The sequence below is a fragment of the Canis aureus genome, chromosome 4, assembly GCF_053574225.1.
Source record: "Canis aureus isolate CA01 chromosome 4, VMU_Caureus_v.1.0, whole genome shotgun sequence".
In the NCBI taxonomy this organism is placed as follows: Eukaryota; Metazoa; Chordata; class Mammalia; order Carnivora; family Canidae; genus Canis; species Canis aureus.
In genome coordinates, this window is record NC_135614.1 from 75,986,832 (window position 1) to 76,008,497 (window position 21,666).

The 21,666-nt window shown below is 42.6% G+C and overlaps 1 protein-coding gene across 1 annotated transcript in view; it reads left to right on the plus strand.

Moving 5' to 3' along the window:
• ADAMTS12 (ADAM metallopeptidase with thrombospondin type 1 motif 12) overlaps positions 1 to 21,666 on the plus strand; it is a 310,224-nt gene that overhangs the window by 235,613 nt on the left and 52,945 nt on the right. Inside the window, exons 14-17 of the mRNA XM_077894289.1 lie at positions 433 to 553; positions 12,203 to 12,447; positions 14,184 to 14,322; positions 20,270 to 20,396. Of these exons, the coding sequence (XP_077750415.1) occupies positions 433 to 553; positions 12,203 to 12,447; positions 14,184 to 14,322; positions 20,270 to 20,396 (632 nt within the window). The remainder of the gene's footprint in view (positions 1 to 432; positions 554 to 12,202; positions 12,448 to 14,183; positions 14,323 to 20,269; positions 20,397 to 21,666) is intronic.

Below are 21,666 nucleotides of genomic sequence, written 5' to 3' on the forward strand. Positions count from 1 at the left end.
AGTGAGGAATGTAAAGGGGTCGAACAACCACATTATAGGGGGAGTAACTGTACCCTGGGAACTCTCATCAGAGAGGAGGGGACATGAGGTTTGCACACCAGAAAGGGATTTACTGCTGCAGCAACTCTGATCCCAAGACATTTTCAATGTCAAATCTATGGAACGGCCTTCAAGTCTACCTGTGGCTCCGGGGAAATTGGGAGACCTGCCCAGTGTGTGCCTCTTTCCCCCCTAACCAAGTATTTCGTTTACCATCAGTGGATGCTTCAGTTACTCCTCTGGCTGCCCCCAGGACAAGGAACTGTTTGTTCCCATGTCTGTCCCCAGCATCGATCCCATCAAGAGCGAGGGGGGAGAGGGGAAGGCAGATGTCCAAGGCAGGTGCGGTGTCCCCCGGCTGTGACAGTCACCCTCAGCCTCTTTCCCCCACAGATGGTCGGCTGTGACTATGAGATTGGCTCCAACGCCACGGAGGATCGCTGCGGTGTGTGCCTGGGGGACGGCTCGGCCTGCCAGACTGTGAAGAAGATGTTTAAACAGAAAGAAGGATCTGGTAACAAACAAATAATTGAAGTGGCAGGGGACTGAGAATGGAGGGCAAGATTGATGGCTACTTCTTACAACAGATTGTAACTTTCAAAGAACTCGACGTGGATGTAGCCTTCAGGACAAATGGGTCAGACCCCTTGACAGCTTCAGGGAAGGGCTGATTGCCAGGCACTTACAGGAGGCCTCACACTGCACAGGGACCTAAATGACCTGGGGGCTGTCCCCAGGAGCGGGAATGAGTGTGATCCCCGGGAGAGCATCCAGGGCTGAGGCCAGTGGCATAGGAATGGACCCGAACTGGGGGAAACAGATCAAAAGTTGGCCAGGAAGGGTGCAGACCCAGCACAGGCTCTAAAAGAGAGACAGAGAAGCCAGCCATGGGCTTCGAGGCAGAAGGCCCCGAGTGTACCTCCAAGGACAAAAGAGAGGCAAGGCAAGGTCGCTTCAGGTTGCCCTTCTTCCTATCTCTCCCTATAAGGGGTCCCACCCCTGGTGCCCTATAGTGCTCCAGTGGCCGCTGCCACCTGACGTCCCCCCCTGACCCATGCTTTGTTGTTCCTTTCCCATGATGACCTCCCACAGGGCTTTTTCTTTGTGTAGCTCCAGGCTACTAATAATCCTCGGGAATGAAGAGCCCACCCTGACCCCAAATCAGCCATGATTTTACCTGCACATTTGTCTTCAAGGCACCAGCAGTGATCGATAGGCGAAGGGGTCTTGGGAGGAGGCTAAATTAGGTGCAGAGATGATGAAGACAACTCAGAGTATCATAGTTTAGGCACCCCCAGAACTACAAGAAAGACAAGAATTCAGGAACCGAGATTTTATTTGTGGGTCAAGAGATCCTAGAAATCAGGAAGTGACAGGGACTCCCAGATAGAGTGGACCACCCTTTTCCTGGGTTCCAAAAGCCAGTCCTCTCTTTTAGACACACTCCCCACCCGGGATGAAGTTACTAAGTATGCCCTCGAATGTCAGGCACATTGATTAAGTGCCCTGTTTGTTCCTGGGACACCTACCAGTGGATGACCTGAATTTATTTAATTTCATCTCTATTTTTTGATCTTCAACTACTGAATTAATAAGGTTAAATTGTAAAGTGATATGCTTATCTTGCCCTTTAGAATTGTCACTGAAGGATTATACTTTATGTCTATCTATTTGATGACTTTACTGTGCATGAAACGTATCCTTTGCATTACTTATTAGGATTGAAATGATAACTCGGTGCATCTTAAGCTTATGATCAAGCATCCTATGTTAGCTGATATTTATTCACTCTTTTAAAGTTGCTATGTAAATATTTTCCATTATTTAGCTGTGACCTTATTTACTTAATTATAAAATCACCTTTAAAATCATTTCTACATTTAATCTCTGTATTATTTGTTTATCTTTGGGGTTCATGTCTTTGGCCTCAGATATGTTATGCTCCTTTCATTATGGTAACTCCTTTGAAAAGCAGAGTTTTCATTCTTGAATGTCCACCACTTAACCTTTTAACTAAGCCCTCAGGAAATTGGTCTTTAGTTCTGGGTTCTTTTTTTTTTTTTTTTAATTTATTTTTTATTGGTGTTCAATTTACTAACATACAGAATAACACCCAGTGCCCGTCACCCATTCACTCCCAACCCCCGCCCTCCTCCCCTTCTACCACCCCTAGTTCGTTTCCCAGAGTTAGCAGTCTTTACGTTCTGTCTCCCTTTCTGATATTTCCCACACATTTCTTCTCCCTTCCCTTATATTCCCTTTCACTATTATTTATATTCCCCAAATGAATGAGAACATATAATGTTTGTCCTTCTCCGACTGACTTACTTCACTCAGCATAATACCCTCCAGTTCCATCCACGTTGAAGCAAATGGTGGGTATTTGTCATTTCTAATAGCTGAGTAATATTCCATTGTATACATAAACCACATCTTCTTTATCCATTCATCTTTCGATGGACACCGAGGCTCCTTCCACAGTTTGGCTATCGTGGCCATTGCTGCTAGAAACATCGGGGTGCAGGTGTCCCGGCGTTTCATTGCATTTGTATCTTTGGGGTAAATCCCCAACAGTGCAATTGCTGGGTCGTAGGGCAGGTATATTTTTAACTGTTTGAGGAACCTCCACACAGTTTTCCAGAGTGGCTGCACCAGTTCACATTCCCACCAACAGTGTAGGAGGGTTCCCTTTTCTCCGCATCCTCTCCAACATTTGTGGTTTCCTGCCTTGTTAATTTTCCCCATTCTCACTGGTGTGAGGTGGGATCTCATTGTGGTTTTGATTTGTATTTCCCTGATGGCAAGTGATGCAGAGCATTTTCTCATGTGCATGTTGGCCATGTCTATGTCTTCCTCTGTGAGATTTCTGTTCATGTCTTTTGCCCATTTCATGATTGGATTGTTTGTTTCTTTGGTGTTGAGTTTAATAAGTTCTTTATAGATCTTGGAAACTAGCCCTTTATCTGATATGTCATTTGCAAATATCTTCTCCCATTCTGTAGGTTGTCTTTTAGTTTTGTTGACTGTATCCTTTGCTGTGCAAAAGCTTCTTATCTTGATGAAGTCCCAATAGTTCATTTTTGCTTTTGTTTCTTTTGCCTTCGTGGATGTATCTTGCAAGAAGTTACTATGGCCGAGTTCAAAAAGGGTGTTGCCTGTGTTCTTCTCTAGGATTTTGATGGAATCTTGTCTCACATTAAGTAGTTCTGGGTTCTTAACTGTACTCTTGTTTTTTGAGAGTGAGGAAAAAGGCCAGAAGCATCTTGAGCTTCCTCCCACCTCCACACCTGCCTTAGAGACCTTGATACCTCTGGCCACGTGCCCACCACTGAGCATTTGGCATCCCTTGTGCCTTTGGTTCCCCTCTCCCATTTGCTTCCCAGAGGGCTTCTGGTGGCTCTTGCACCCAGGGAGGGGTGTCAACTGTAGACTCTATGTATCCTGAGAGCCTCAAAGCCCTCTGGCACTGCTACCCCCAGCACAGTGGGGAAATCCAGCCAGATCTCACTCTGGACTCTGTTAACACCCATCTGGGTCATCTGTGTTCCTCACACCTACCAGGCAAATCCCACCTTTGCAGCCTGCCTAATAAAGCTAGATACATCATAAAGACCCTGGCTGCCGCCACTCCACCATGGGAATGAAACCAAGAAGTAATGCAAAAATATGAGAAATGGAGTGAGATTGCACTGGGTAGATTGATGAATACCAAGGCCAAAGTCAAAAGAGAGAACTTAACATCCTCTTTCTGAAGACAGCCAAGGCATAGTTAGTTGTTTTCTGTGTGTATTTACGTGCTCCTTGCTTCTCCTTGCATTGAATTCTTTCTCTCTAGTGCGGTTATAAACCGAAAGATGAATTGTCTTTTAGGCTCTGTCATCACCCTGCTGAACCCCAAGTCAACAAACATAATTTCTATGTAAAGAGGTATTCAATAAGCGCTCATATAAATTCAAATGAAAAGAGTTTTTTTAAGGTTGAGTCCATATCTCCTTGACAATAAAGGAGATAAATCATTAACTGTTTTACAGTTATGTCGATGGAATATTGAGTATTTTTCCTTTGTGATATGCTGCCTGGTTCAGCTGTAGTGTTATAGCTCTGGTTTGTTTGTTTGTTTGTTTGGTTTTTTAACATGAATTGGTACAATATTGTGATTGTAATGTAAACTCAATATTATAATGCCGGGCTTTGGTCACTTTCTGATTCTGACCCAAAGACATAAAGCTCAGAGTTTTTCCCTTATGCATATCCCGAATTATTCTTTTCTCCTTTTCTCTCCACCCAGAACTGTGGTTTCTTAAAAAATTTTTTAAAAGAACCATGGTTTCTTTGGTGGGTGGCAGTGATTGGCTTGATCTCCCTGGTCAAGGCATCACATTTGCCTTCAAGAACTTGTGACATGCGGGGAGCCCTCATGGAGGACAACTCTCAGAGCAAGGACATTTCTGCAGTGAGTTACATGGGGGCTGTGACTGGAAATAGCTTCGTTATCCCAGCACTCAGGCGTCAGAGCTTTGTTATCACAACCACGACCTTGAGAGAAAACCCAATGTCTCCTTTCCTGGGAGAGTTAGCAACCATCAGAAAACACCAGGAAAACAATGAACTTGAGCAACTGGTACAACTAGCACTTGAGGCAAGGTTGTATCCGAGACTAGGAAATAACGGGAATATGCAGTCACCCTGAAGAATCCAAGTCTTTCAAACCTTTCATGGCCTAACTGATCCATGTGTCTGCCTGTGTTCTCCTCCCTTCCTGCTTTACTCTGGCTTGTAGCTTTCTTTTAACACAGTGATTTAAAACAAAAGTATAGGTGGAGAAGTCTGCCTTAGAGACGCACATGGTAGTGAGACCCAGCTTCTCCTCCTCTCTGGCTGCTGTTGCCTTTGACTAGGGAAGCCTGAAATGTTGGCCAAGTCCTTTTTTCTGTTTTTTGTTTTGTTTGTTTGTTTGTTTGTTTGTGTGTATGTGGTGGTGGTGGTGTTTTGTTTTGTTTTGTTTTGTTTTGTTGTGAGTGCTCCTAAGAAAGAGAGAAAATGATGAATGATGTGGAATTAAAATAGACTGAGAGGCAAGAGACTAGGTGCTGATCTAGGTTACCATTGACTGTGGGAAAGTCACCCATTTGGACCACCATTTCTGAGGCCCCTTTCAACCCTCTCTGGTATTTATCTTCTCCTTGCCCTTAGCCTTCGAGCTGGTGATATGTTTGTTGATATCTAAGTGTTAAAGTTGGGCACAGTCTTCAGGAGAAGATGTCTTTATCCATGGCCTTCTTTGGCTGTCCCAACAACTAAGTCCCTGTCTATCTCTGCAAGGGGGAACTCATGTAGTAGATTTGACAGTGTGTGCCAGATGGCAGCATCATGCCTTCTAGTCAGTGTCATATTTGGGGAACATAAGGCCCACTTTCTTGTAGATGCTCCAGAATAGCTTCCATTTCCTCTCTTAGAGAAAGATAAAAGAAAAAAGAATTGCTGTCTTGGTATAGTGCCATGGTTACTGTAGAAGTGTCTGGAATTAAAGAATCTAGATCCAGAATACAGTGAGCTGTGTACAGATATCATCAGCTCATTCATTTATTCATTTACTCTATTACCTGAGAAACATTAAGTACCTATTGTGTGCTTGGCAGGGGGATAGAATGACAAATAAGACAACAACTCTCTTTCCATTGCTGTCTCTGCCTCACGCCATCCAGGTAACAGGATTGGGCCACACTCTGCCACTTGGCCCTTAGGCAGAACTTAAATAAGGAGCCTGGTTCAGGAAGAAGTTGGTAGAGCATTAAGCTCTGTTCTTGCAAGGGCGCCCTGGGCTAGTTACCCAGAACCTTGACCTTCGTCCCAAACTCTTATAGTCCCTTCCCTTTGGCCTAGAATGCTGACCCATTGTCATATAGTTCCTTAGGTTGGTTTTTTTTTCCCCCTGTTGTATAATTTCCTAGATTCTGTATGACTCACCTACCTTGGTCTTAAACATTAAGACCTGACAGTTTTTAGTATCTTGGACTAATTCACTGACTTCCTAAAACCACCACTCTGGACCCTTCTGGTCTTGCCAATGTCACTAGACTTGACTAATGGCAGACCCAGTGACCACTAAACCAGCTCCTGGTCTTGCTCACACTGGCTGCTTTCCTCTGTCACTGGGAACAAGGGACCTTATTCTCTGAGTGTCCTGGAACTCTCATACAGGTGATTGTGTCACTTAACTCAGTGACCAAACCTCCAGCCTTGGTTCCTGCTTCCTTTATTTAATCTTAGCCAGGATGTGCTCAGACTTCTAGTTTAAACTCCTTTTATGGAACTACAACAGTTACCATACAAAATTCATCTTATTAGATGTTATTAAATATATATTAAATACATTTGCACATCTGTTTAGTGCATTTGATGCATATAATAGAGTTATGGCAACTCTTTTGGCATAATATTTAAATTCAGTTTCCTCTGATATACATCACAATTTCATTTTCACAATTAAGTATGTTGAAAAAAATTCCACAGTCTAGAAAACAGAGGAAGGACACAGAAAGTTTCTTCTAGAAACACTTGCCTCCAGTATCCACATCTTTAGGAGATTCCTGGAATGTGGTGAAAGAAGCAACCACCTGGAATTATGGTGGAACGTGACCACCCAGATCCCATCCACTTTCATGAGCCTGTGTGTTTACAGGTTTCATTCTTCCACCTATAGCTCCCTAGTCTCTGCCACTGATCTTTTTGGTTGGATTCAGTTCACCTAGAGTTAGGAATTGACACCAATTTCAAGTTATGTTAAGATTGCTGTCTTAATTGATTAATGAGGCAGATTCTGGACTTTTTTCTTGGGGCCATTTAGTCTCTGTGACAAACTGAGGAAGCTCATGAATGAAAGGAACCCATCAAGAACACCTCACAACACATGTTGGGATCTGTGGCAGCAGTATGTAAGGTTGAGACACAAGTCTGGACAGTGAGAAGGAAGAGACGCTTCTAGGAACAAATGACATGGCTTCATGATTCACAGTTGCTTCTATGCTATACGGCAAGATTCAGTTTGTTTGCTGTTGGCTTAAGGGAGAATAGTGTCCACTCTATGATTTTAGGTGGGTGAATGACATGAGAAGGTCAGTGTCATAGAACACTGGTTTGCCAACAACATACACAACTGCCTGGGACAGGGGAGCCTGGTGACAGGAACTGAGTCCACATAGATAGGATGAGAATTTTTTTAAAAATATTTTATTTATTTATTCATGAGAGACACAGAGAGAGAGGCAGAGACACAGGCAGAGGGAGAAGCAGGCTCCCTCTGGGGAGCCTGATGCAGGCCTCGATACCAGGACCCAAGGATCACGACCTGAGCCAAAGGCAGACACTCAACCACTGAGCCACCCAGGTGTCCCAGGATGAGAATCTTATAAGAAAACATTTCAGAGAAAATCCAAGGCAAAAGTAAATGCATAATAAAAAGAAGGAATGTGGCTTCCTTGAAACCAGAGTATCACCTTACTTGGAGACTGTCCTAGATCATGTTTCCTAGAAAATCCCAGGCTAGAAGGAATGGGAAGAAAGAGAATGACTGGATACTCTACTTGACAGTTTTCATATCAAGGGAGCTCAGGGCTGCCACCCTTTGTCCCAGAAGCATTTAGGGTCAACATCTGTTCTCTCTTCTATGTTTCCTTTCCACTGACTTCTAGCAAAAGGTTTTTAGTTGCTTATGGTGTGTTCCAAGGTTCCAGTGCCCCTACAACACATTTTTTGAAATAATTAAAGCTGAAACTCAATCTAGGATAGAGCAATTCGACTTCTCCAAAGATCTGCCAAGCACACTTGTGTGTATGTATTTCCTCCTCACTCTGATTTGGGAGCGGGTCAAATGTAGGGTTTTACCTGAACTTGACATTGACCTGTCATTACTGTCAAGGCAGGCATCAAGAAGTGGACTGGCATTTCCCAGGAGCCTCTTCATGTGAAACCAACAGATTTGGGCCTACAGTGAGGATTGTTTTGTCTGCTGCAAACTGACAGCATAAATCTTTTTTAAAGATGAGCTGGTCGTGTAGATAAATTGGGGTTAATAGTATGACCTCTTTAGGAGCACATTTTTATTAGAAGTGACAGATTGGAAACCAAATATGCTACTGGGTAAATCCTTTTTGTGAATTACAAAGAGTAGTTGGATAAGATACACTTTAGCAGCAATAACCTATTGTAGCTCTTATGATAATGGCTTCAGAAGTGAGGCCAGTTTTCTGCTCCATCCTCAGAGGCCCTGAGTATTCTTTTACCTCAAGGGGCTCAGGACTCAGTAACAGGATGGTTTCTCCAGGTGAGGCTCCATGGGTCCAGAGACTCCTTCTTTGAGGTCAAGATTACATTTTGCTACTTCCCCCCTAATTTTTCCAGAATTGCCCCACTACTGGTGCAAATGACTGACGTTTACCAGGGAACTGGGAGAGAAGTGATTTTCTGAATGCAAAATTCACCATTCTTAACACTTTAGACATGGTCTTACCAATCCTGGTAGCCTTCCTTTGATACAGAATAAATGTCTCAATAACTTTCCACCCTTCCTTTTAAAAAAAATTATTTATTTATTCATGAGAGACACACAGAGAGAGGCAGAGACATAGGCAGAGGGAGCAACAGGCTCCCCGCGGGGAGCTTGATGTGGGATTCGATCCCAGGACCCCAGGATCACAGCCTGAGCCAAAGGCAGACACTCCACCACTGAGCCACCCAGGCATCCTTCTACCCTTACTTTTTAATAAGATTCTCCTTTCTATAAAGAAGACCCTTGAGGATAAGATACTCTGGAGGATTTTTTAAAGCCCTTTCTACCAATCACATTTTTTTAAAATTAAAAATGCTATTTTAAGAGTTGATTAGCAAACCCTAGTTATAGGCATATGTACTTCCCACCTAGATGTGTGATGGTGGCATAGATGGAACCCAGTTTTCTCATTTGGTAAACAGAAAAGTTTGTAGCCATTCATTTCCAATTAAATGCCCATTAATAGCAGATGGGTTAAGTAAATGAACTTTCTGTTTTTGCAGTTGTTGAAATGCTCAAAAATACAAAAAGATATGTAAAGTATATTAAATTTTAAAAGTGATGGTTGGAAAAAAATAAAAAATAAAAATAAAAAGTGATAGTTGGAATAGTTCATGTACCATGATCCCACTTGTTAAAAAATTATGTGTATATGTGCTTATACATGCAAACAAAGATTTTGAAAAAGAATCCAATAAACTGTTCACTGTAATTGTCTTTGGGACATGAGACTGGAGATGAAGGAAAATTGAAATTTTTACTTTTCATTTTATTCTCAAGTATGGGCTTTTTTGTCACATGCAAAGGAGTCTGGTGGGTATATTGTGGTTCTTTTTAACTCAAAATTACCGTAATTTTATATTTTGGCTTTTCCCTAGATACTCTTTTGCAAATATGTGTTACAAATGTGCATTACTTTTGCTCATCGCTAGATCTGTCTCAGTTTATATCTTCTGTCTGTAAACTGTTCAGAAGCAGCACTTAATATTCACTGAAAGCTTTTATTTTAAATTTATTTAAATTTAATGTGTCTCCCCTTTGAATTTGGCAGAGTCCACCGCGTTAAATATTTCTGATTTTGGATTTTCTCTCTTAAGTGAAAGATAAAAAGCACACTCTTCGTTTTTGGGTTTTTTTTCCCCATCTAGTTCTCTTTGCTTTTGTTTTTTTGAGGGAGGGGTTGTTTTATTCTTTGTAAACAAGGGAGATAAGGTGGTCACCACAATATTTGATGCCAATTGATTTTTCTGCATGAGTTCTTGTCTGAGAAGGCATATGACATCCCAAGTCAGAAGGGGCTACAGATCAAGATGCTCCAAAGGCATTTCAATAAATAGCATTAGCCTCAATTACACATGATAAATATTTTCCCTGAGCTAGTTATGAATCTACAGTGTTAGGGCACCTGGGTGGCACAGTCAGTTGAGTGTCCAACTCTTGATTTCAATTCAGGTCATGATCTCACAGTTGTGAGCTTGAGCCCTATGTCTGGCTCCATGCTCAGCACAGATCCTTCTTCAGAGTCTCTTTCCCTCTCCCTCTGCCCCTCCCTGATCACATTCTCTCTCTCTCTCTCTCTTGCTCTCTCTCTTCTAAATAAATAAATAAATAAATAATCTTTAAAAAATTTTTGTAGTTTTAATCAACTATTTCAGGTAAGTATTGTGAGAGCCAAATGGAATTTAATCAAGTACTACAAGACCTGCATTTTGGTCTTGCTGGATGGGAGATGCCAGTTTGAAAAATGGAGCTAGGGTTGTGGCCTGAGGATCTGAGCAAATCATACCTGCTGACCAGTCCTAGGATTTTAGCTCCCAGGACCCCTGCTACTCTCATGTCTGAGGGAGAGAAAACAGTCAAGGCCCTCCCAGGTCACAGAGATGAAGGTTTGCTTGTGGCTGAAAAACCTAGTGTCCATCCGCTGCAAAATGAGCAGGATTATCAGGATCTTAAAACCAGCATTTATATAGAAAGGTTAAAAGAACAAAGAATGTTTTGCTTAGAAAAGGGAAAAATAATTGAATATCAGAGTTGTGAGGGCTGTCAGACATCATCTGGTTGGAGCCCCTTCATTGTGCAGATGACATTTAAAGAAGTTAAATAAGTCAGTGAACACCATATAGCTCATTCAAGGTGATGCAAAAACTAAGATTCAAGTGTTCTGACTCCCATGTCTGGCATTTTCTCATGCCATCCCCGAAGTCCATGTTCTTTCCAGTGTATCACATTTATAAGGTGATGATTCTTAAGAAGCCCAAATAGGATAAATGCATAAAATGCTTAGTGTGGAGCCTGCCAAAGGGAAGAAACCATTATGTGTTAATTCCTTTTCTCCCCAGTATGTCTCCTACCATGACAACCAATAAATAAGAATAGGTCTATAGCTAGAATTGATCATCATCTTTAAATGGATGCCCTCTGGTGCTTTTTCACAAAAATAAAATGTAAGTTCATATTTCATCAAAACATAGAAAAATAAGAAAAAAAAAAACCCTGTCTAGTGAATAGAATTGCCCAGCAACATAAAAAGCTATGCTCAGAGCTAAGTTTCTCATCATGAGCTATATTCAAGAGGACCAGGTGGCAAATCAATCCAAGATTCCCTCAGGAATTCTCTTAATGAATTTAAGCTATGATTAGATTATTTCTAAGAGTCTATCTTTAACTTGCAGGCAGTGAGGACAACTGAGCAGAAGGGTGTATCCAGTGCAATGTTGAAGATTCATCTGATAGCCACGACAAATGGGGGAGCAGAAATGCTAATGGGGAGCTAATTAGGGGCTATACGTTTTTTAACTTCAATTTAAAATCACAGAAAAGTCAATGCTGGATCAACCACAAATGTTTCAGAGTTTAATCTGCATTTATTTCATCTCTTCTCACAAAACTGTGTATGTACTAAGTCACAGAGCACCTGGGAATTCTGCTCCTGCCCAAGCTCTTTAAAATTCCCCATGACTAAATATAAAAAAATAGTGAAAGGGATTATAGGGGAAAGGAGAGAAAATGAGTGGGAAATATCAGAGAGGGTTACAGAACATGAGACTCCTAACTCTGAGAAATGAACAAGGGGTGGTGGGAAGGGAGGTGGGTGGGGGGTTGGGATAACTGGGTGATGGGCACTGAGGGGGGCACTTGACGGGTTGAGCACTGGGTGTTATATGTTGGCAAATCGAACTCCAATAAAAAAAATAAAAATAAATAAAATTCCCATGACTGACACCTAGGTGGCTCAGTCCATTAAGCATCTGCCTTTGGCTCAGGTCATGATCCCAGGGTCCTGGGTTGGAGCCCCACACCCGGCTTCCTGCTCCACGAGGAGTCTGCTTCTCCCTCTCCTTCTGCCTGCCCCTCCCACTGCTTGTTCTCTCTCTCTCTCTCTCTCTCTCTCAAATAAACTAAATCTTTAAAAATAAATAAATAAATAAATAAATAAATAAATAAATAAATAAATAAATAAATAAAATTCCCCATGACTAGTATATCTGCTAATCCCAGTAACCACCCAGGGGGAAGATAAGGGCACTAAACAGTGGGGATGAATAATGAGTCAGAAACAGAGTGTGTGCAGCCAAGCAGGTGTGCCTCTTTCATCATTCTGTCTTCTCTCCTTAGGTTATGTTGACATTGGGCTGATTCCAAAAGGAGCAAGGGACATACGGGTAATGGAGGTTGAGGGAGCTGGAAACTTTTTGGCCATCAGGAGTGAAGATCCCAAAAAGTATTACCTCAATGGAGGTTTTATTATCCAGTGGAACGGGAACTACAAGCTGGCAGGGACCATCTTCCAATACGACAGGAAAGGGGACCTAGAGAAACTGATGGCCACAGGCCCCACCAATGAGTCGGTGTGGATCCAGGTAATGCAGAAGTAAAGGTAAATGCTGATATGTTTATTAGTGAAGATCTTTCTGATTTTCATTTCCAGGGTATTTGCTAGGGGAGACTACGAACGCTTAAAACTTCGTTTAACAAGGAGCAGGGAAGAAAGCAAGATATTACTTTGTGCGAATCATCCTTTATTGCCTAGAAAGTGCTAAAACCCTGATAAGTGCCAGGGGCCCTAAAGTCATTTATTGGGAATTTTGAATTCAATTTCCAGTATGGTTGACACAGGCTGTTTATTTCAGAGTGATTTTTTTCTCAGGCATAAAAAGGATGCTCTCCATCTGGGCTGAGTTTCCAAGTAGCTTTCCAGCAGCAGCGATGGACCAATACAGTTTTCTCATGTTATCACGTGGTTGTTCTTAGGCAAGAGGCTTGACTTTGTGAAGCTCTTGGAGAACAGGATTAGAATGTTGTATGTGCACCTTAAGGGCATGGTCTTTCCTGTTGGCAAGGAACCAGAGAGAAAGAGTGGAATCATCATACCAGTAGAGATAAGGCAGGTTGGGGATGCCAGATGGCTCCAGAGAGAGTCTGACCTAACCATACTCAGAAGTTAGAGGGAGATGATTCCAGAGCCAGAGATCAGAGCACTCAAAGAAGCCAGAGATCAAGGCTTGACTGCTATGATTCATAAATGTCTGGGGACCTGACATCTTACCTGCCATACATGGCAAAGGATTTATATATGGGAACCCTCATCCCAAGGAGCAACCAATCAATCCATCAGCTCTAAGTTTAAGATGAATCCTTTTTAAATGTGTGGTGAGGGGCGCCTGGGTGACTCAGTCAACTGAGTGTCTGCCTCTCGGTTTCTGCTCAGGTTGTGATCTCAGGGTCATGAGATTGGACCCCACAGTGGGCTCTGCACTCAGCATGAAGTCTGCTTTGGATTCTTTCCCTCTCCCTTTGCTCCTTGCCCCACTCAAGTGCTCTCTCTCACACACACACACACTCTCTCTCGCTCTCTCTCTAAAATAAGTAAATAAATAAAATCTTTTTTTAAAAATGTGTGATAAGTAGACTGCCTGCAGGAGAGGGAAGTGAGGGGAAGGCCCCAAGAGTGGCATGACTTGGCTAAAGCCTATGAACATTTTTACCCCAGAACTATATATTTTATAGGAACTAATCATCCTGAGAGCTAGAGAAGAGTATCATAAGACAACAGCAACAACAATAATAAAAGTTACTCTTTATTGAATGCTGACTACATGCCAGTCACTATTCTATTCATAGCTAATCACTGTACATTTATTGACTTATTTAACTCTCACAACACCCCTACTAGTCACACACTATTATTATCCTCACTCTGGAAATGGAGAAACACAAAGAGATTAAGTAACTTACCTATAATCATCAAGTTAGTAAGTTCACAAGGGTGCAAGGTGACCCACCAGTCTGTTGTTGGAAAAGATGCTATCTCATTCCCTCAGAGAAGTTTCCAGAAGATTAGACTTCCCTGGGCATTCAGCCAAGAAATAATTGAATGGATATGAGGTATAGATAGATAAAGACATGGATGGATATATATACAGATATAGATAGATGTATTGGTGGAAGTAGAGGTGGGGGTGAAGATACATTCATTTATTGGCGTTTGTTCCAATGCACACCTTCATAACTGCTCTAAGATGACATACCTTCTGTCACAGCTGTGTTTTACAGTATAAAGTCATGACAGTGATGTCATCCTTCTTTTGCCTTTTAGCTTCTGTTCCAAGTGACCAACCCTGGCATCAAGTATGAGTACACAATCCGGAAAGATGGCCTTGACAATGACGTGAACAAACTGGTGTACTTCTGGCAGTATGGCCACTGGACAGAGTGCAGTGTAACGTGCGGGACAGGTGAGCAACAGCTGCTGTGTCTGGGAATCCATGTCGGCTTCAGAATGAGCCGTGGAGGCAGTCTGAGCACGTGGTTCATACTCTGTGCCTGTGGATCTGCAAGGTTCCAGAAACACGGCCCAGGAGCCCCTGTGGGAGCAAATACTCTGGTCATGGTCTAATGAGAGAGGCAGTTTTTCCTTTTTTTCTTTCACTTCATGAAAGATTTTCTTTGGAAAAAATGTTAACATATGTTTTGTTTTGATTTCAGGTTTATTGAGATATGACTGACATACAACATTGTGTAAGTTTAAGGTGTACAACTGGATGGTTTTGTACACGTATATATAGTGAAATGGTTACCACATAAAGTCAGCCAGCCCATCCATCACCCCAATAGTTACCTTTTTTGTGTGTGGTGAGAACATTTAAGATTTGGTCTCTTAGCAACTTTCAAGTATACAATACAGTATGACATGTGTTTTAAAAAGCAAAACAGAGAGACTTAAAAACCTGGTTGAGGACCTGAGGTCTACAAAAGTCAAACACCCCACTCAGAGGCTGACTGTCAGTAATGGCCAAAACCAAACCATGACAAGCTCTCCTGATTCCCACCCAATGTTCTTTATTCTGTCTCCTATTTACCAAGTATTTATATCTATGAGGAGAGTAGTTTTCTCTTATAAAATGGAGCATTGGAGAGATTCCTTGCTGTCAAGTATGTCAGGATGGAATAAGTTTCTTTTTTTTAAGATTTATTTATTATTTAAGAGAGAGGGAGAGAGGAGGGCAGAGGGAGAGAGAGGGCCTTAAGCAGGCTCCCCACTGAACATGGAGCCCAACGTGGGGCTCAATCTCACTACCCTGAGGTCATGACCTGAGGCAAAATCAAGAGTCAGATGTTTAACAGACCAAGGCCACCCAGGCACCCAGGATGGACTAAGTTCTGCTACCGTAACAAAGAAATCAAAACCTCAGGAATGCAACACGATGAAGGTTTATTTCGAACCCATTCTAAGTCTGATACAGGTTGGGTGGCCCAGCATCATCTTGGAGCTAAGACATCTGAAATGTGTGACTTCCAGTGTGCCCCACGGAGAAGAAAGACTTGGAAGAGGCAGACTGGCTCTCATGAAGGGCTTTGGCCTGGTGGTGACACAGATCATTTCTGCTCACCTTTTGTTGGTGAACCTTTAGTCCTCTGGGTACTGTTAACTGCAGAGGGAAGCCAGGAACTGTGAACAAGCACAGGGGCATTTGGAGGGCACTGACTCTCTCTGCTACAGGCTAGATGAAATTCTGTGAGGCCTGGGAGCACAGGCTCAGGGCCTGTCAGGTATTTGGACTTTTCACTCTTTGGGGAGCGTTAATAGTAGTACCCATGAGAAGGCCTCTGCCTTGATCTCTTCTTTTAGATCGTGTCCAGGTCTGTTCTGGAACTTCCTGCCTTGATCCTGTATAACTACCACCTATAAACTAGGGCAGCAACAGGGTGAAGTGCCATATTCAGCGATGCAACCAAGGGAATGAAGGTGAAGGAGTGAATGGGCCAGAAGAACACCATCTTCTCCCCCATGGGCTTCTCTCTCACATACTGTGTCCCTGCACCACTCATTCACTTGCTCTCCCCCGTCCTCACTCCCTGCCCCAGGAAGTAGTCCTGCAAAGAGGTCCAGCAGCAGGCATTGAGTCCATGTACCATCAACCAAATAAACAATTTCTGTATCACCAACTTCTTCCTTTCCCTCCGTCAGTACAGAAAGGTTAGCTTTTAGAAGGCACGGGGATCATGTTCATTTCAAACTGTGTGATGTTTTGAAAATCCTAAATATCTGGAGATCCATTAAGGTCAAAGGTGTGATGTGTGGCAGCGGCTGGTGGTGGGGTTAGGATCAGTGATGGGGTTAGGGTCAGTGCTGTTACCCCCTGGCTGTGGCTAGCATTTCCAGACATCCTGCCCCACTGCGTGGGAGGCTTGGCTGGCTATGGCACAAAAGCAATTTAAGCAGGAAAGAAGTTCATGAAAAAAATTTCCCTGAGGAGCAGTTGTGAGGAAAATGAGGTCGTGGGGACTGTAGTCACAAATACATTTTCCAGCTCACATCCCCATTTTTCTCTTCTTTCAGAAAAGTACAGGTGTAAGCTGTAAGCTTAAATCATTTTTGTCTCAGGACACCAAGGAGTGAAAACTCAGCCAGTCCAGAGGGGCCAGGTGCCCCTCCACAAAACAGAACACCCATCCCCTTTTCTGTTTCAGCATGGGGTGAATTCTTTGCATCACACACGCAGTGTTTCAGAACACAGGGATACAAGGTAATGGCCAATCGGCACAGTCATCAGAAAGCAGGCTCCTCCTGGCTAGGAAATGAGATGTCCTTACCAAATGTGAATCAGGATCCTTCAGCAGCACCTCGGCCTGCGTGGGCAAATGTCCTCCTGGGTATTAAACCTTAACAGGAGCTGTCAGGGAGCTGTCACGGTGTCCACGTTCTCCCCCGAATCCCAGTCACACTGCCTGTTTCAGTGACCGTGAGCTGTCTTCATCTGGCAGAGAAGAAAGACAACATTTCTCCTTTCATGCTGTCAGACAAAGAGGGTGAAATGCTAATATTCCCATAAGACACACGTTGCTAAATCTAAAGACAGAAGACTGCCTGAAACACTGAATCAGTCATCGATGTCGTTGTATTTTCTTTGAGTTAAAACTTTCTATATTACAAAATTAAGTTAAATAGCTTACCCGAAAAGTAAAAATAGGAAAAGTCACTCCCCTGACACATGCACTTTTGTACTTTGCTTTTTTTGCCTTCCAATATCCTTATATGTATACACATGCTTTCACTTAACGTCGTAACAGGGGTACCTTTCCATGTGCTACACCATCCTCATAGCTATCATTTTTATGGATGTGTTGCATTTCCCTGGCAAGACAAAGAAAAATGTCTTGAGCCAATTCTATATTGATCATCATCTTCTGGTGAGCTTTTGGGGACCATGTAAAGAATGATTTAATTAGCGTTGATTTATAGATGGAATTTCTAGGTTCAAAGAATTTAAATATTATGGCAATGTTCAGAACCTTATTACCAAATTGATTCCCATAGTAAAAGACTTACAAACAAGTAGTGGCAACCACTTTATTTGTTTTGCTTTATTTTCATTGATATTACATTGTTTTAGCCTTATGCTTTGTTGCAGGGAAGCATTACAAATGTCCTAGCAAAAATGGAGAACGTAACAACAAACTCTTGCATACCAGCCACTCAGCCTTGTCAGATCTTACCATCGCTCATGCTTATTTCAATCTTCATGTTTAAACAAAAAAAAATCACACAAATATGCTTGAAGAGCATTTTGCTGGCTCCACTCCCTTTCGTTTTTCTCCAGGGCTAACTAGGGTCATGAAACTAGTATTTATTGTTTTCATGCATCTTGTTAAATGCTTTTATTATATATGTGACTAGCCATATATATTAAAAAATATTGTTTCTCAAGCATTTAGGCTTTTTATAAATAGGATCGTTATCTGTGCATTATTCTTTGTCTTGCTGGCTTTACTCAGTATTATGCTTTTGAGAAAAATCCCTGCTGAATAAAGGGGAAAGAAGAAAAATAAGTGGGAAATATCAGAAAGGGAGACAGAACATAAAGACTCCTAACTCTGGGAAACAAACTAGGGGTGGTGGAAGGGGAGGTGGCCGGGGGGTGGGGGTGACTGGGTGGCGGACACTGAGGTGGGCACTTGACGGGATGAGCACTGGGTGTTATTCTGTATGTTGACAAATTGAACACCAATAAAAAATAAATTTATTAAAAAAAGAAAAATAAAAATCCCTGCTAATGATAGTAGCTCTAGTACATTCACTTGAAGGGCTGCGTACTATTCCACTGTGCCAGTATACAATTATTTATACATTCCACTATTTTGCAGTTATAAACATCTTTGTAATGCTGTAATGAACACCTTTCCTCAACATTTCCAAAGCTCAAAGTAACCATGTGCATTTGAGATAGGTCCACATGTTCGTGATAAAGCATGAGAATCACAAATAGGAACACACGTTCCACTCTGACCCGGATGTGAGACCCTACACTGATGTTGAGAGGACAATTCACTTCTTTGGAAAATTAGTCAGATACTTCTTTGGCTATTTTAAAATTTCATTCATCTTGGTACTGATCCATCTTTCATCCACTGTTAACTGTCAGGGTCAACCAAGTGAAGGTATTGATCTCTGACAATATCTGGAAGATTTTTGTTAATATTTAGGACTTCGTGAAAATAATAGAAAATTTACTGAGATGGATTTAAGCATAGGCTGAGGAATAAGGCTTATCTTGTTTACCATACACATAAATATATAGTATTTATCAGATAAATTACAAGTAGTATGTAATGATAGACACCATTCATTCCAATAGAGAAACTGAAACATCATTATTAGTTTTGCCCTTTGCACAGCATTTGCCTGGCCCGTCCATCTGTTCAGCTCGCTGCTGATCCAGCACATTTATCTATGCAATAGTATTAACTTTGCGACAGGTATTTTATGTAATATTTTGTGTCCTTCTGCTACTTCTGAGTAGCACATTTATCTTTGCTATTCATGCACAGAAACAGGCCTTTTGGGGGGATATTTCTAACCTCTGAGAGCCACCTGACAGTTTCCTTTTAGGTTTTGACAGGAAGAATTTGCCAACGTTTTCATGAAATTTCCAAGTACCTAAACTCTTCTTTTCTCTGCTCTACCACGGCAGGTACATGCCAGTGTTTCTGGCTTTGGCCACGTCAGCCTGTAATCCACTCACACTGTCTAAGATGCCTCCACAGGTGCTTGTGTCTTTTCCAATGACTCAGTCCTTGGGCCCTGGAAGTTCCTCTTACAATGTTGCTTCCAGCTGTTGACAGTGTCTGATTTATATAACGAAAGAGGAATAACGCAGTCTTATCAGTTGACAAAGCCTGAGTGGTTGAAAGGTTACCTATGTCTCCAAAAGAAGAAAATACTGTTTTATTTAGCAATAAAATATTGTTGATTCATTTTGAAGGATTCGCTTACCCTATGACAACTCCCTCTGACATTTTTAAATGTTGAGATGTGATTGCTGGTGTGTGAGTATGAAAGCCAGCCTGGGCACCGGGGCTGGAACGAGTCACATGAGGCAGCGGGAGGTGGCAGATGGCAGGTCCTGTCCTGCCAGCTGTGTGCCTGGGGGGAAGCCCCTCCACGTGCTGAAGTGGGGAGGTGACCGGCTTTTGGTGTACTCGTAGCCTTTCGAATATGGGAATTCTGTATACCAGTAAGCCCTCTCAAGGCCTGGATGCCCTGAGGGTTCAGGGCGCCAACCTTTGTGCAAGCTGATGCTCTGTCCCCGGGAGGGGAGGCATCCCAGTCCCCAGTATTTCACATCTAACATTGAAGCATTACCTCCCTCAAGTGACATGATGACTTCCTTCTCTCTATCCCTCTGCCTCTCCATCCATAACATTCTGACCACCCTCTCTCCTCTCTTGCTAATGTCTTTGGTAGCAGAACCTGTGGTCTCTGTCTTCTCTCCACCTGTGTGACTTTGCTGTGCCTTCATTCATCTTTCACATACCAATAATGGTAGTGTTGACCTCATTGGATTGTTGCGAGGTTTGGGTCATTATATTTCAAAATAGATAATAAGTAATACATTTTAATATATTTATAATATATTAAATATATATATACTTGCTGGCATGCACACATACAGTTTTGAACAGTGCTTGGGACAAGGAAAGCAGTACGTGTTCACTATTATTATTTATCCAAAGCTAAACCCAGCTTGCAGATGTACTTGGTTTGCCCCTGGAACAAACCAGATAACCTATGGACAGCCTCCCCATCAGCCATAAGCATGATCACTTGATCAGGGGCCCCACTTGACACTAAGTGTGTGGGCTCAGGATTTAATATATGTGAACCCTCTGCCTGACCCCCAGGTATTCGCCGCCAGACTGCCTATTGTGTGAAGAAAGGCCACGGGATGGTGAAAGCTACATTTTGTGACCCAGAAACACAGCCCAACGGGAGACAGAAGAAGTGCCATGAAAAGGATTGTCCACCCAGGTAAGAAGTGATAAGAATTAGAGCTCTGTGTGTCTGCTTAGAATGATGTCTGGTTGGGGCATCTGGGTGGCTCAGTTGGTTGAGTACTCAACTCTTGATTTTGGCTCAGATCATGATCTCAGGGTCATGAGATCAAGCCCAGTATTGGGCTCTGCCCTGGGCATGGAGCCTGCTTGAGATTCTCTCTTTCCCTCTCCTTTTGGCCCTCCTTGTTTGTGCTTTCCCTCTCTCAAAGAAAGAAAGAAAGAAAGAAAGAAAGAAAGAAAGAAAGAAGACTAATTTAATAGTAATCTAATGCTCAGTGATAAAGGAGGGTTGTGAGGTTTTGTTATTAGAATAAGTACAGGAGGGAATCCCTGGGTGGCTCAGCATTTTAGCGCCTGCCTTTGGCCCAGGGTGCGATTCTGGAGTCCTGGGATCGAGTCCCACGTTGCACTCCCGGCATGGAGCCTGCTTCTCCTTCCTCCTGAATAAATAAATAAATAAATCTTAAAAAAAAAAAAAAAGAATAAGTACATGAAAACTCTTACAGGTTTCTGTGGCAGTGCTGTTAGAGCCTGTGACAAGCTGTGAGTAGGGACATCTTCTCCCCATAGAGTAGCTGGTGTGTTCTGTGTTTGTTTATTTGGTAAGACTGTCTCAAAGCATTGCCGAAGAGAATGCTATATAGAAGAGAATGCTATATAGATCCCCCCAAAGTTCTTGAGCTGACAGGTGTGGCTGTTCCCGGGACACTGCACCAGCGCAGCATAACATTCACTGTCAGATCACAGTGCCCATCTGCATGTAAGGCAGCCTGGAGTGGCTTCCAGAGCAGGCTTTCTCAATCTCAGCACTGTTGACATTTGGGATGGATGACTCTTGGTTGTGGAGCCGTCCTGTGTGTGGTAGGATGTTTAGCGACACCCCCAGCCTGTACCTGCTTAGACATTAGTAGCGACTTCCACCCTTCCTCCAGGTTGTCACAACAAAAATATCTTCAAACATTGCTAAATGTCTCGTAGAGGGTAAAAGCACCCTTGGTTGAGAACCAGTGTTACAGAGCTACTCATTTGCTGTTCTAGATAGATATTGGAATCCCAGAAGGTGGCTAGAATGTTATTATTAGGGACTTATGTTAAAGAGAGAGGGAGAGAAAGAAAAACAGCAAGAAGCAGAAGGAGGGAGAGAGGAAGAGAGAGGGGAGGGAAAGAGAGAGGGAAGGAAAAGGGAAGGGAGAAAAAAAGAATTAATTCTGAAGAGTGTCTTCATTCTCTAGTGACCTTCAGCA